Below are 14247 nucleotides of genomic sequence, written 5' to 3' on the forward strand. Positions count from 1 at the left end.
TCCAGCAACAGTTTTATGAGCAAACTAAGCTTCCTGCTTTAAGACCCCCTTTTGAAAATGTTAGGACCTGCTATAGGCAATGCTGTCTGCAATTGGGGACTCTTATTAATTTGTTTACTTTGTTTTCACTTTCTATATATCTAAAAGAATGCAAAAATAATTATATTTGTAATTCGTGATTGCTGTGGTCACACTGCATTCTTTCACAGATGATTCATTTTAAATTTCTTTGGAAGCAAAGTAAAGTGCATGGAACAGGGGGATTTTACGAACCCATAGTGCAGAAGAAACATATGTATGCAACACTTAGGATTCGAATTAAAAAAACTTTGAATTTCGAAGTGTTTTTTGGGCTACTTCGACCATCGAATGTGCTACTTCGACCTTCGACTACGACTACGAATCGAACTGCAATTCTCATAATTCAAGAGAATGGGCAATTTCAAGCAACTTTTCAATTGGCCTTCATTTTTTTCTTTTTATAGTTTTTAAATGATTTGCCTTTTTCAGACTCTTTCCAGCTCTCAAAAGGGGGTCACTGACCCCGTCTAAAAACAAATGCTCTGTATGGCTACAAATGTATTGGTATAGCTACTTTGTATTACTTTTATTTATAGCCAGGTCCTCTCCTGTTCATATTCCAGTCTCTTATTCAAATCAAAGCATGTTTGCGAAGGTAATTTAGACCCTATCGATCAGATTGCTGAAACTGGAAATTATAGAGCTGAAAAAAAGGCTAAATTACTCACAAAACACAAATAATAGGAATTGAAACATGGTTTCAAACATTTAGCAGTTCCAACCACACATGTTTATAAATTATATTCTTTGGAAAAAAGAGGACATCTGTAGACTTCTCTCTGTACAAAAAGTGTGAACTGCCATGTAATTTACATTTTATAAACACAGTGCAGACTGCCCATAGAAAATGTTGTCATTCCTATACAACTTTTTGGGCTCTTTACAGAAATCTAAACTCATTGGCAGGGCACATTATACACAGTATGTGCAAGTTTTATAACGAAATTCATTCTGACTCCCCCATAAAGATAATTGTTCTAAACACACATAGAAGTTATATAATTAATGTTTATCACAATATAATACAGGTATATCTAGATACCCAATATCCAGAAAACTCTGAACAATGGAAAGGCCATTACTCATAGAGTCCACTTTAAGCAAATAATTATATATTTTCCCCTTTTTTCTATGTAATAATGAAACGGTACATTGTACTTGATCCTATTTAAAGGGCATGTCAAGCCACAATATAAAGAAAGCATAAAAACTATAAGCAACTTTCCAATATGAATCTATTAAAGAGGATCTCCGGCTTCCAAACCAAAATTTGATAAAGAGGCCCACATAACACAGAAACCCCTAATATACCCATCACTGTTACCTGTTTCGTCAAAAGGTATGAATAATTGCCATTTTCTATGCTGAAATCCAGCTGTTCAACAGTTCTCTTTATGCATCATTTGAAATCCTGGCAGGGAAGGAGGGGCTAAAACATTGATGTTACAAATTGTAACAAGTACTCCACAGTTTACAGACAGCATGCAGGACCTACATAACCCAAAATGCATTGCACTGGGATGTTCCTTTCCTTATTGAAATCATGTGTGCATGGAATTGTGGGGTTTGGAGGATGCAGACTGAGGACAGTTGGCTGTTGATACAAAGTAACAGTAGTCAGCCAGCTCAGCAAAGTAGTCAGAGAGATCAACAGGAGAGCAAGGGGCTAGGCTTAGGGAACTTTCAGAAACCATTAAAAATCATGAAAAGTCTGCATATTTTTTTAAGTTGCTTGAAAGTATGTTTACTTTTCAAAAAGCTTAAGTTATGTTTTTGTGGAGTTCCCCTTAACAATTGTTAGTGCTTTTGTTAAGTATTTGTCAATGTAATTGCTATTGAAAGCAGCTTGTTGTTACTTTTTAAACAATGTTGCAAAAGTCAATCTCCTCCAGCAAGACAGGTCTGTCAGTCCCTTGGCCTGTGTTACATTTTTTCAAAAGCCAGAGTTACCAGGGCAGAGAATAGAAAGGGACAAACGCTGCTGTCAATAGCAAAACAAATATAAATAACTTAGAAACCATATGATTTTTTTTATGAGACAAAACACTTTTTTTGGTTTGACATGTCCTTTAACCTCCATGAATCCATATTGGTGTTAAAACAATCCTACTGGGTTTTTGTAATGTTTAAATTAATTATATCAGAGGTAAGGTACAGTATACTGATCCACATCCTTATTTGGATAAATTTAGGCCCCCAGCATTCAGGATCAATTTTATATATGTATGTATAAAACTATAGATTTAATAACGTGATTAGAACTTATGTTAAGTTCATTATGTTCATTGATGCAGCATTATATTCATTGATGAAGCAGACACATATAAACTTATGCTGGATGCATCCTGTACCCTAGGTTGTATTGCTGAAATGATGAGGTGTGCCATAGGCGCAGTTGAATATGTTTGTTTGAAGCAATGTACATTACTGCATATATAAAATATAAGGGACACTACCTTAGACTTGAAGAATAGTTGACAAGTCTCCTATCTACATTGAAAGCGTTTTTTTCTGTGAGAGAAAAGCTGTGATTTGCTTTAAATACCTTTCTCAAACCCCAAATAATTAATTACAAAGAAGCTTACTCATGTGCCTGCGTTGTGAGCCACTTTTGTTCTTCATGAGGTCTGGCTGGGTGCAAATGCGCTAGATGCATTGTCTAAACCAGGGGTTCTCAAATGGTTTCATTACAGTTAAATTTAGAATCACAGTTATATACTTACCCTTTTGGAAGGGGACTGGGAGTTGTAGTTTGAGAACATCTGGTGGGCATCTGGTAGCTGACCATAGGCTTAGAAAGTTTGAAGTGAAGATATATAGACAACTTCATCTTTGAGACAACTTATTTATTTAGTATATTGCTTATCATGCTTTTATCATGCAGATGATTGCAAATGTGGTGCTTTTCAGCATCATGAAAAGAGAAATAGACCTATCCTGCCTCCAAAAATTATTGTCACTTTTCAGCCCAAAAAGGCTCACTAGAGCCATCATCTGAAAGGCAGAGATCCAGCATTAATTTTAAATGCTATACCTCAAAAATATACAATGTAGTCTGAATAACTAGAAATACCAAGTAGATTCTGTCTGATGTGGCTTGATTCTGATAACAATCTGCAGTGATTGGATCTACCATAATATTTTTACTCTTTCCAAAAAAAAGCCGGCTTGATCCTCTCTGATTTTCTGAATCACTTTCGGTATCAGAGGAAGAGGAGGAAAGATGTAGCCTAAATGGATCTCCATCTCTGTGTCAATGCATCCACTGCCGATGCCTTCGGATCCCAGCCTCTTGAAAAGAACTGAGCACACTTGGTGTTGAGGGACGATGCCATCAGATCTATCGATGGTTGACCCCACCTCTGCACTAGCGCCATGAAAATTTTCTGATCCAGAGTCCACTCGTGCCAGTCTGCAAAATTCCTGCTGAGCGTGTCTGCCACTATGTTTAATTTTCCTGGAACATAAACTGCCGTCAGATCCTTCAAAGCTTTCTCTGCCCATTGAAATATGGGATGTACTACCTCCAGAAGCCCCAGGCCTCTTGTTCCTCCTTGTCATCTTATAAATGCTACTGCTGTGACATTGTCTGATCTTATTTTCAGTCTTGTACCTCTTAGTTGATCTTGAAAGAAAAGACAGGCGTGTCTTATTGCCCTTAGCTCTAAGACATTTGATGGCACGTCTGATAATGGATAAGGCCATAGATTCTGTGCTACCCTTGAACCCAATTCTGCTCCCCAGCATAGACCTGAGGCATCTGTAGACATTATGACCCACTTTGCTGGAAATAATTTGGTACCCATATTTTGGTCCACGTGTTCTTTCCACCAAAGAAGGGATGTTCTCATTTGAGGTAACATAGTTATACCCTTGGAGCTGTTGCTAATCCGAAGGGTAGGCATCTGAATTGATAGTGATGGTTGCCTATGGCACACCAAAGAAATTTTTGGTCTGGTACTGCTATGGGAATATGATGATACGCATCTTTGATGTCCATTGTGCACATCCAGTCTCCTGGTGATATTGCAGACTTTACCGACTCGATGGATTCCATCTTGAAATGTTGAATTCTTAAAATACTGTTGACTCTTCCTAAATCCAGAATAGGTCTCCATGACCCTGTGGATTTTTATGAAGAACCAAGAATAAACTTGGTCCAGTGGGACTTGAACTATCACTTGCTGTAATCTCAGTTTGGAAAGGCAAGTTTGGAAGGCTGCCTTTTTGGATGCATCTGTTGGAACTGTCGATATGAGGAATCCTGGAGACGGAAGAGTGGATGTGAATTTGAGACTGTACCCCTCTTTCACAGTTCCCAGGACCCATCTGTCTTCTATTGACCCTTCCCAGGCAGCCTGAAAACTTTGAAGTCTCCCTCCTAAAGCCGGCCCCTGGATAGCACCACCTTCATAATTGTTTGCGGGTATTTTCTCCAGATTGCCCCTGCCTTTCAACTATCTTGTCTTGAATTCTCTCTTCCTGTCCAAAATGATCGGCGGTGATATGGTGTGAATCTGGCTCTGGTTGACGCTTTCCCCCTTGGTGGCTGTTTCCATGGCTGTCGTCTCTTCCTCTGAGTTAATAACTGACTTTTGCCACCCGATGCCTTAGATATAGGGTCTTCTAGTTTTTTTCCAAATAAAACTTGGCCTTAGAAAAGTAAAGAACATAATGCTGTCTTAGATGCAGAATCTGCTTCCCAGGCTCTAAGCCAGAATGCTCTTCTTGCTGCCACTGATAACGCCAGTGACCTGGAAGCCAGTCTTATTTAATCCACAGAGGAATTAATCAGAAACGAGGAACCCAGTTTCAATTCCTTAAGGCCTTCAAGAATCTCAGCTGTGTCCCTACCTGTAACGATCGCCGCCCGGAGCAGGCCCAGGAGCTCCGGGCGGCGCGTCCATCTTCGCCGGCGTCGCTCCCAAAATGGCGGCGCCCATGGCCGCCACGTGGGTAGCGGCGCCGGGCGATGACGTCAGCGCGCCGACGTCGGCGCAAGAGCGTCAATGACGTCAGAATGGCGCCAAATTTGAAAATAAAAACTCCAACTAGACGCCAGAATGGCGCCCAAGAATAGGATTACTTTCCTGAAGCATATCCTGGGTTTCCTGTGTGCCTTATTGCCTAATATTGTTCCTGCCTTGTATCCTGACCCTTTGCCTGGACTTTGGACTTTGATTGTATTCTGCCTGCCTGTGAACTCTTGCCTGATCCTGACTATTCTCCGTTTAACCCTTTGGATACCGCGACCTTGTTCCCTCAAGAGGGCTTCCTCCTTGATCCAGACAACCTCCCTGGAGGGAGCTCCCGGCTCCCTGACATTATTCTTGGGCCATGGATCCTTCTGAGGAAGCCACACCTCATGTCGGACGAGCGCTCCGCGGACTGGCATCCCGCATGGAGGACTACGAAAACCAGCAGGTTCGCATTGGGCAAGCACTCGATGTCCTGCTGGCTCAAGTGCCTTCTGCGTCCTCCACTGCTCCACCTACTGGGGATCCCCCCATGGCGGCAGCCCCCACGAACACAAGCTACCCGACAGGTGAGCCTCGCATTCCTCCTCCCCCTCGTTTCAGTGGGGACCCACAAGCCTGCAGGGGATTTGCCACGCAATGCCAAATTCAATTTGAGTTCCAACCCACACAGTTTCCAAGCGAGCGTTCCAAGGTGGGGTATGTGATGTCTCGATTGGAAGGCAAGCCACTGGAGTGGGCAACGTCTCTTTGGGAGAAGAATTCCCCGCTGACTTTTGATGTTAAAGACTTTCTCCAAGCTTTTCGTATAGTCTTTGATGCTCCAGGTCGGGTTACGAACGCCCCTGCCCGTCTCTTGCAGCTCCGGCAAGGAAGCCGCAGTGTCAATGAGTATGCTATAGACTTCCGAACACTGATGGCGGAGACTTCCTGGTGTGATGACGCTTACAAGGCTGTATACTACCAAGGCCTATCCATCCGCATCAAAGATGATCTCGTCTCCAGAGAGACTCCTGACACCCTGGAAGGGTTGATCGCTCTATCCATTAAGGTGGACACTCGTCTCAGAGAGCACCAGGTGGAGAGAGAGCGCAGTAGACGATTTTCTCCCATGTTGGCCCCTCGCTTTCAAAGGCCGATTCTGCAAACACCCGCTGTTCCTGTGACCCATGTGTCGACGTCTCCCTTGGAGGAACCCATGCAAGTAGGAAAGACTCGCCTCTCCGAGCAGGAAAGACTCCGAAGACGTATGGCAGGTCTCTGTTTATACTGTGGTGGGCATTCCCATTTTGCCAACGCCTGTCCTGCCAAAGCCAAGAGTTTTGTACCCCGAGGTATGTCTCAGGTTTCTTATGTAGGGGGCATCACTCGAGGTTCTCTGGAGAAGTATCAAGAAAATTCACGCAGGCTTCTCCTTCCTTTGCAGATTCACCTGGCAAGTAAGTCTATCTTCGAAAGGGCCTTCCTCGACTCCGGAGCGGATGGCAATTTCATGGATGCCTTTTTTGCCGAACGCATGAAGATTCCTCTGCTTCCATTGTCTTCTCCCCTGCGAATTACTGCCATAGATGACAAACCCCTGGAGTTTGAATTCGTCACAAAGTTCACGGCGGAACTATCTGTACAAGTTGGGGCGCTGCATCAAGAAAAACTTTCATTCTTCATCATCCCCTGTCCTTCTACTCCAGTGATATTGGGTCTTCCATGGTTACGTCTGCATAACCCCACCATAGACTGGTCCACTGGGCAGATCTCTCGTTGGAGTTTATTTTGCCTGCAACATTGCCTTCCGCCAAAACCCCTCGAGAAGGTGAATGTCTCCTCTGCGGAATTAAAGACTTTGCCCTCCACTTACAAGGGATTTTCCGATGTGTTTTGTAAAAAGTCTGCAGAGTTCCTTCCCCCACATCGCTCCTACGACTGTCCGGTTGAACTCCTGCCTGGAGCTATGCCCCCCAGAGGGCGCACCTACCCTCTCTCTCCTGCAGAGACTACCGCTATGAAGGAGTACATCCAAGAAAATCTCCAGCGGGGGTTTATCCGCCCTTCTACCTCTCCTGCAGGGGCTGGGTTCTTCTTCGTGGAGAAGAAGGACGGAGGCCTTCGGCCTTGTATAGACTATCGGGGTCTGAATAAGATCACCGTGAAAAACAGATACCCTCTGCCCCTGATTGCCGAGCTCTTTGACCAGCTGAAAGGGGCCAAGATTTTCTCCAAGTTGGATCTCCGGGGGGCCTACAACCTCATTCGCATCCGGGAGGGTGACGAATGGAAGACGGCATTCAACACTCGGGATGGGCACTATGAATATCTCGTTATGCCCTTCGGCCTATGCAATGCCCCTGCCGTCTTCCAGGAGTTTGTGAATGATGTGTTCCGAGATCTCCTAGGAAGGTTCGTAGTCGTATACTTGGACGACATCCTGATCTTTTCCAAGGACCTTGAAAGTCATCGCTCCCAGGTGAAGGAGGTACTCTCTCGTCTGAGGAAGAACTCTCTCTTCGCCAAGTTGGAGAAGTGTGTTTTCGAGGTATCCAAGATCCCCTTCCTAGGATACATTATCTCTCCAGAGGGATTTGAGATGGACCCCGTGAAAGTGTCGGCCATCCAGGAGTGGCCTCTCCCACTGAGTACCAAAGCAATCCAGAGATTCATCGGATTTGCTAATTATTATCGACAGTTCATCCGGGGGTTCTCTTCCCGCATTGCACCTATCCTGGCCCTCATCCGAAAAGGGGGTAAACCCAGCCTGTGGCCTCCATCTGCTATAGAAGCCTTTCAGTCCTTGAAAGAGGCCTTCACGTCCGCTCCTGTTCTTCGACATCCCAATCCTGCACTACCCTTCTGCATCGAAGTTGATGCTTCTGAAGTCGGAGCCGGAGCTATCCTGTCTCAGAGACATTCCTCTGATGGAAAATTGCACCCCTGTGCGTTTTTCTCCAAGAAGTTCTCATCCGCAGAGCAGAACTATGACGTCGGGAATCGAGAACTCTTGGCAGTCAAGCTTGCCCTTGAAGAATGGCGTCACCTCCTGGAGGGTTCTGAAATTCCTGTCCAGATTTTCACTGATCACAAGAATCTGGAGTTCATACAGTCCCTCAAGAGGCTAAATCCCAGACAAGCCAGGTGGGCCCTTTTCTTTTCCCGATTTAACTTTGTTTTGACTTATCGCCCAGGTTCCAAAAATCTGAAGGCCGACGCCTTGTCTCGTAGCTTCACTCCGGTGGACCGTGACCCTGAGAGACAGGAACCAATCATTCCACCAGTCAAGATCATTGCTTCTCTGTATCCCCAATTTGCCGACCAGATTCTGGCTGGGCAGTCCTCGGCTCCTCAAGATACTCCGATTGGCATGGCCTTCGTCCCTCCAGAACTTCGCCTGGCCATCCTGCAACAAACCCACTGCTCCAGGCAAGCTGGACATCCTGGTTCGGCTAAGACCCTTGAACTCTTGAGGCGCCTAGTCTGGTGGCCTGATATCCGCAAGGATGTAAAGGACTTTGTGGCTGCTTGTAATGTCTGCGCCACTTCTAAGCCTAGCCATTCCCGCCCCAGTGGGTTGTTACAGCCTTTGCCGGTACCCTCTCGTCCATGGACGCACCTCTCTATGGACTTTATTGTCGAACTTCCTCCCTCCGGTGGGAATACTGTGATCTGGGTTGTTATTGATCGCTTCTCCAAAATGGCCCATTTCATCCCTCTGAAGAAGTTGCCCTCTGCGGTGGAGTTGTCCCAGCTTTTTATCCAGTACATCTTCCGCCTGCATGGTTTCCCGGTGGAGATCGTCTCCGATAGAGGCACCCAGTTTACTGCCAAGTTCTGGCGTTCCTTATGCAAAGACCTGGGAATTGTTCTTCAGTTTTCATCTGCATACCACCCGCAAACGAATGGGGCAGCTGAACGTGTCAACCAAGCCCTGGAGCAGTTCCTGAGGAACCACGTATCCCTCTGCCAGGATGACTGGTCTGATCTCCTCCCATGGGCGGAATTCGCTCATAATAATGCTTGTCATTCCTCTACAGGAAGGTCTCCGTTCATGTCGGTGTATGGTCAGCATCCTCAAGCTTTTCCCCAAGACTTTGTGCTATCTGACGTCCCGGCTGCTGACGACTCCGCAGCCCATATGTCTGCTATTTGGGCTGCGACCAAGTTGAACCTAGAGAAGAGTGCTCTTGTTCATAAGACTTTCGCGGATCGTCGTCGAAGATCCTCTCCTCTCTACAAGGTGGGTGATAATGTCTGGCTCTCTTCCAGGAATATCCGGTTGAAGATACCATCTCCCAAGTTGGGTCCAAAATTCGTGGGACCATTTCCCATCTTGGAGATAATCAACCCTGTGGCTGTCAGACTCCAGCTTCCACCAGAGATGAGAATCCCCAACGTGTTCCACGTGTCTCTGGTGAAACCCGCCATCACCAACCGGTTCTCTGGCGGTCAGTCTCCTCCTCCTGCCATCTCAGTGGAGGGTCAACTCGAGTACGAGGTGGAGAAAATCCTAGACTCCAGAATCTCCAGAGGGTCCCTTCAGTACCTCATTCAGTGGAAGGGCTTTGGCCCTGAAGAATGCTCCTGGGAAGGACACCGTGATGTTCACGCTCCTCGTCTGGTGAGGGAGTTCCATTCCAAGTTTCCCCAGAAGCCAAGTCCTGGTGGTCCAGAGGCCCCCCGTGAGGGGGGGGTACTGTAACGATCGCCGCCCGGAGCAGGCCCAGGAGCTCCGGGCGGCGCGTCCATCTTCGCCGGCGTCGCTCCCAAAATGGCGGCGCCCATGGCCGCCACGTGGGTAGCGGCGCTGGGCGATGACGTCAGCGCGCCGACGTCGGCGCAAGAGCGTCAATGACGTCAGAATGGCGCCAAATTTGAAAATAAAAACTCCAACTAGACGCCAGAATGGCGCCCAAGAATAGGATTACTTTCCTGAAGCATATCCTGGGTTTCCTGTGTGCCTTATTGCCTAATATTGTTCCTGCCTTGTATCCTGACCCTTTGCCTGGACTTTGGACTTTGATTGTATTCTGCCTGCCTGTGAACTCTTGCCTGATCCTGACTATTCTCCGTTTAACCCTTTGGATACCGCGACCTTGTTCCCTCAAGAGGGCTTCCTCCTTGATCCAGACAACCTCCCTGGAGGGAGCTCCCGGCTCCCTGACACTACCTTCCTTCAAGGCTATCTCTATATGAACTAGCCAAACCTCCATGGCCTTTGCTACCGATACGTTAGCAATTGCTGGTTTGAGGCTTTCTCCTAATACTGAGAATACTCTTTTTAGGTCATGATGGCACTAGAACCAAAATAGAATTAGTGAGAGGAAGATTTCCATAATCATTTATTTATTTATTTATTTATTTATTTATTTATTTATTTATTTATTTATTGTTTAAATTACCTCAACCAGGCAAGGAAGATTTATGTGGAGTGGCAGCTGGGATATGAATTTGGAGCAAAAGAATACCTGCAAAACAATAATACGAAATGACAAAACAGAATCCTTAGGATTCTAAGCAGGTCCCCATAAAAATATCCCTCTACCTACCTAGCACTGTATTATGCAACCCGCACTGTGGAAGCCATAAGCACGAGGGATGTGTGGACTGGCCTATAGAGGCCTATTACTCCTCCCCTTCTGACTCACCAGGCCGGGCTGTTACAGCCAAGGGCTATTGTGAGAAGCATTGGATCCGCCTGACTGGATATGCCCCCTTGTCGGCGTAATCACTATGCGCCTTCGCCTAAAGAATGGCGGATATCCCCATTGCTGTATCCAGAAACCCGTACTGGAACAGATCGGCTCTTGCTGATCCCGCACTCCCCAGACGGTATAGTGCTCCTGGAAGCAGGAACCCCGGATGAAAGATATGCGAGTGATCGCATAATACGCTAACCTCAAGCTCTGGCTGTTAGTACTCTGCGACACACTAACCTGCTGCCACTCCACCTGATGCCTAAAAATGTCACTGGGCTGGAGGGGAAGCAGCCACGTATCTCTCGGACGCCCTTGGAGAGGCAGGCCGGATAGCACCAGGAACAGGGAGACAGTAATTTCTGTGTTTCACTGCCGGTGAATAATTAAGTCCAGCGAAAAAAAATTTGGGCGCGCGTTGGAAAAGTCGCTCTCTTCAACTGGCGTGCGTCAGCACTTTTCGGACGCCTATTGACTTTAACACCGGAGTCAAAATTGACTCAAGAAATTGAAACGGGAAAAATTTACCCATCACTATTCCTGACACTTGAGAAATTAAAAAAGAGTTAATATACCCATCTTTTTCAAGCTTATTCATTTATTAAGGGTCAAATTGGAAATCCAAATTTTCCATTTTTTTTTTTTGGTCAAAACACTCAAATTCGAATTGTGAATTATCCAAACTCGATTCGAATTTAAATGATCAATTATCAAACCTATACCCTGGGAATAATTCACCACCTTAAACCTGCTGAGTTCATGCATACCTTCCATTGTGAAGTGATGGATTATGTGTTTCTGACCAAAACCCTATTTAAAATGAGAACTAAGTGCACAAAATGGAACAGAAGACAGGGTATCATCCATTTCTCATCATACTTTATATACAGGCAGTGAAAAGGCCTAAAAGGGGTGGAGAACTGGTCCCCGCAGCACAAGCAGACTATCATGGTTTTTTCCAGTGGAATCGGGTATTATTTTTATTTCAGGTATTATATTTACTTTTTGGAAGTTCATAAAGTGTTTTTTCAAATTTTTTACATTCACCCATCTTAAGAGCTCAATTGAAGTTTATTGGTTTGGATGCAGTCATATAGAACTAACGTGTGGGTTTTATGAATCTCCTAGTTTTTTTTTTGTTATAAGTTTAACTCACATCAAACCTTGAGATAAATAAAATGATTTTGATTGAGTGTAGAATTGTTTGCTCTAAATAATTCTTCCAATAGAACTAAAGTTATTACAATTCTTGGTGATTGTTTAGATTGTTAGCCCTGATTAGAGCCCTCTTTGTTTCCATGTAATTTGTATGTTTGATATGTATACACTTCTATTTTATAGCACTGTGGAATAATTTAAGCATTATAAATACTTGCTCATGACATATGAAATAATAATGATATAAATGCTGTTAAGTTATTACAAATTTAATGGAAGGGATTTGCCATAACTTTGATGGGTGATTAAAAGGTAATGCAAATAAAACCTATTGAAAAACAGTACAGTTTTTTACACATATTGGTGTACCTATATTAGCTTTTTAAGACAAAGGAAGACAGTTGTTATTACTGCTTGTCCATATGCCATATTCAAAAGACTGTATATCTAAGACCTTGCTAACCCAATAGACCTCAGAATAAACTGCACTGATCAGACATATTTGTCTGATGTTATACACAGCCTAGCCCCATGTCTTTCACCATATTAAATTTACAATGTCTACCATTAACCCAAGGCTGATCGCAAACAGGATGCTATCAAGGCCTCTTTTAACCTCCTCTAGCGCAGGCATCAAAACATCCAAAGTTACATTCCTACTGTGATTATTATCTTCACATATTTAAAAAGCAGTAACATATTCTACAGCACATTAAACATACAGGTTTTCATATACAGTAAAGCAAACAATAACTGATGCAAGAGGAAAAGAGGGCTCTGCCCCAAAGAGCTTACAATCTCAAATTGTAAGACATATACAAGTAGGAGTGAATCATCATAGTGTATGGTTTGACCGAATTGAATACTGCTATACCTGTTGTTGTCTAAGAATTGGAAACAAGCATCAAAAGTGAGATATGGGTGTCTATGTGAGGAATGATCCTTATCCTCTAGAATTCTAGAAAGTAAAAGGTCAAAAGGGGACAAGATTATGGGCACTGAACTAAAAGCAAAGTCTCTTTGATCTATAGCTTAACTTTCTGAAATTAAGTTGGAGGTTGTTGATTGAGTTTGGTAACTCCCAATAACAACTTTATAGAAATTATTTTACAAAATTGCTATATTATGTTTGCTAAAAGAACCCAACACTAAAAACATTTTAATTAAAAAAGATCATAGGAATGTGTAACTTGTAGTTTTTTTGTGGTGTTTTTTGTGATTTAATTGTAAAATTGTTTTTTGAACAGGTTAAGGAGGCTAGAAGTAATGAGAAGACAACATGGAAGCCCAGTCCCGTAGCACTACAGCAAGTGAAAAAAAAAAAAAGGTTGAAAACTCTATAGTCAAAGGTCACACTCGAACAGAAGTCAGTGAGAAAGCTGTTGCCTCCAGCACAACTTCTAATGGTAAGTGTCATCTGCATTTATGTCTGTGAAGGTTCTCATTCATCCAGGTCATGGTATATATATAGTAATAAGTCAAATCAACTGGGCTTGCTGTGTTTTCCTTGAAGACGTCTCACTAGTCATCCGACTGGCTTTCTCAAATCAGAATGACCTATACACAATTTGTGTGGGTATATATACCCTGGAATCTGCTGATTATTTTAATATAATCTGCACCTCTAAATATTTAGTATATATCTTAAACTGCCCACTAAACTTAAAAACTGCACAGAAGTGATGAGTATAGTTAATTTGCCTGTTTGTGGTGTTGATTCTGTAATATTTATCATTACCTCATGTTGGGAAGTACTTGCTTTCAAAAGCCCTGCATAGCAGAGTGATGCACCTCAGTCCTTTTACTTGGTTCAATATATAACAGTATGTTAATCAAGTCCCACCTCCTGCACAGATATGAGCAAATTTATATTTTTTTAGGAAGAGTTTCATTTATGTCCTGGCTCAGAGCAATTTTCTAACATGTGGAAAGTTAACTTCCATCCCAATTATTAAATCTTTGGAGACCATTCCCACATGGTTGTGTAAATGGTAGCTTCATCCTGAGTTCTTTCATCTTCTTTCCTGCTCTCCTGGCTTGACAGTTGAAAAGCTCTGACTGTGCCACACAATGGTTTGATTGGTTTCTCTGGGGGAGGCTTTTCCCTGCCTCATCATTCGCCAGGCAGGTGGACCAGAAAGTCTCTTGATTCTTTTGTTTCCTCTCAAAGTCAGGGGGTCTTTGACTGAACAAATCCTCCGTCATGGGATAATTTGCTAAAAGAAGACTGAAAGATTTTTGAGAAAAGCCTTACTACTTGGGTGCTGAATTAATGAAATAACTTGGGCCCCAGAGTTTGCAATTGAAAAATCACCAGGAATGCAGCGGAGGGCGGAGACTGACTTTAGAAT

The 14247-nt window shown here is 43.8% G+C and overlaps 1 protein-coding gene across 4 annotated transcripts in view; it reads left to right on the forward strand.

Annotated features, from left to right (window-relative positions):
• The window catches only part of gli3.S (GLI family zinc finger 3 S homeolog), a 165332-nt gene that overhangs the window by 12716 nt on the left and 138369 nt on the right, over positions 1-14247 (forward strand). For all 4 annotated transcript variants that reach the window (XM_018269358.2, XM_018269355.2, XM_018269356.2 and 1 more), the window contains exon 2: positions 13144-13302. In XM_018269358.2, the coding sequence (XP_018124847.1) occupies positions 13176-13302 (127 nt within the window). In that variant the 5' untranslated portion in view covers positions 13144-13175. The remainder of the gene's footprint in view (positions 1-13143; positions 13303-14247) is intronic.

This window comes from Xenopus laevis, chromosome 6S (assembly GCF_017654675.1).
Source record: "Xenopus laevis strain J_2021 chromosome 6S, Xenopus_laevis_v10.1, whole genome shotgun sequence".
Lineage (NCBI taxonomy): Eukaryota > Metazoa > Chordata > Amphibia > Anura > Pipidae > Xenopus > Xenopus laevis.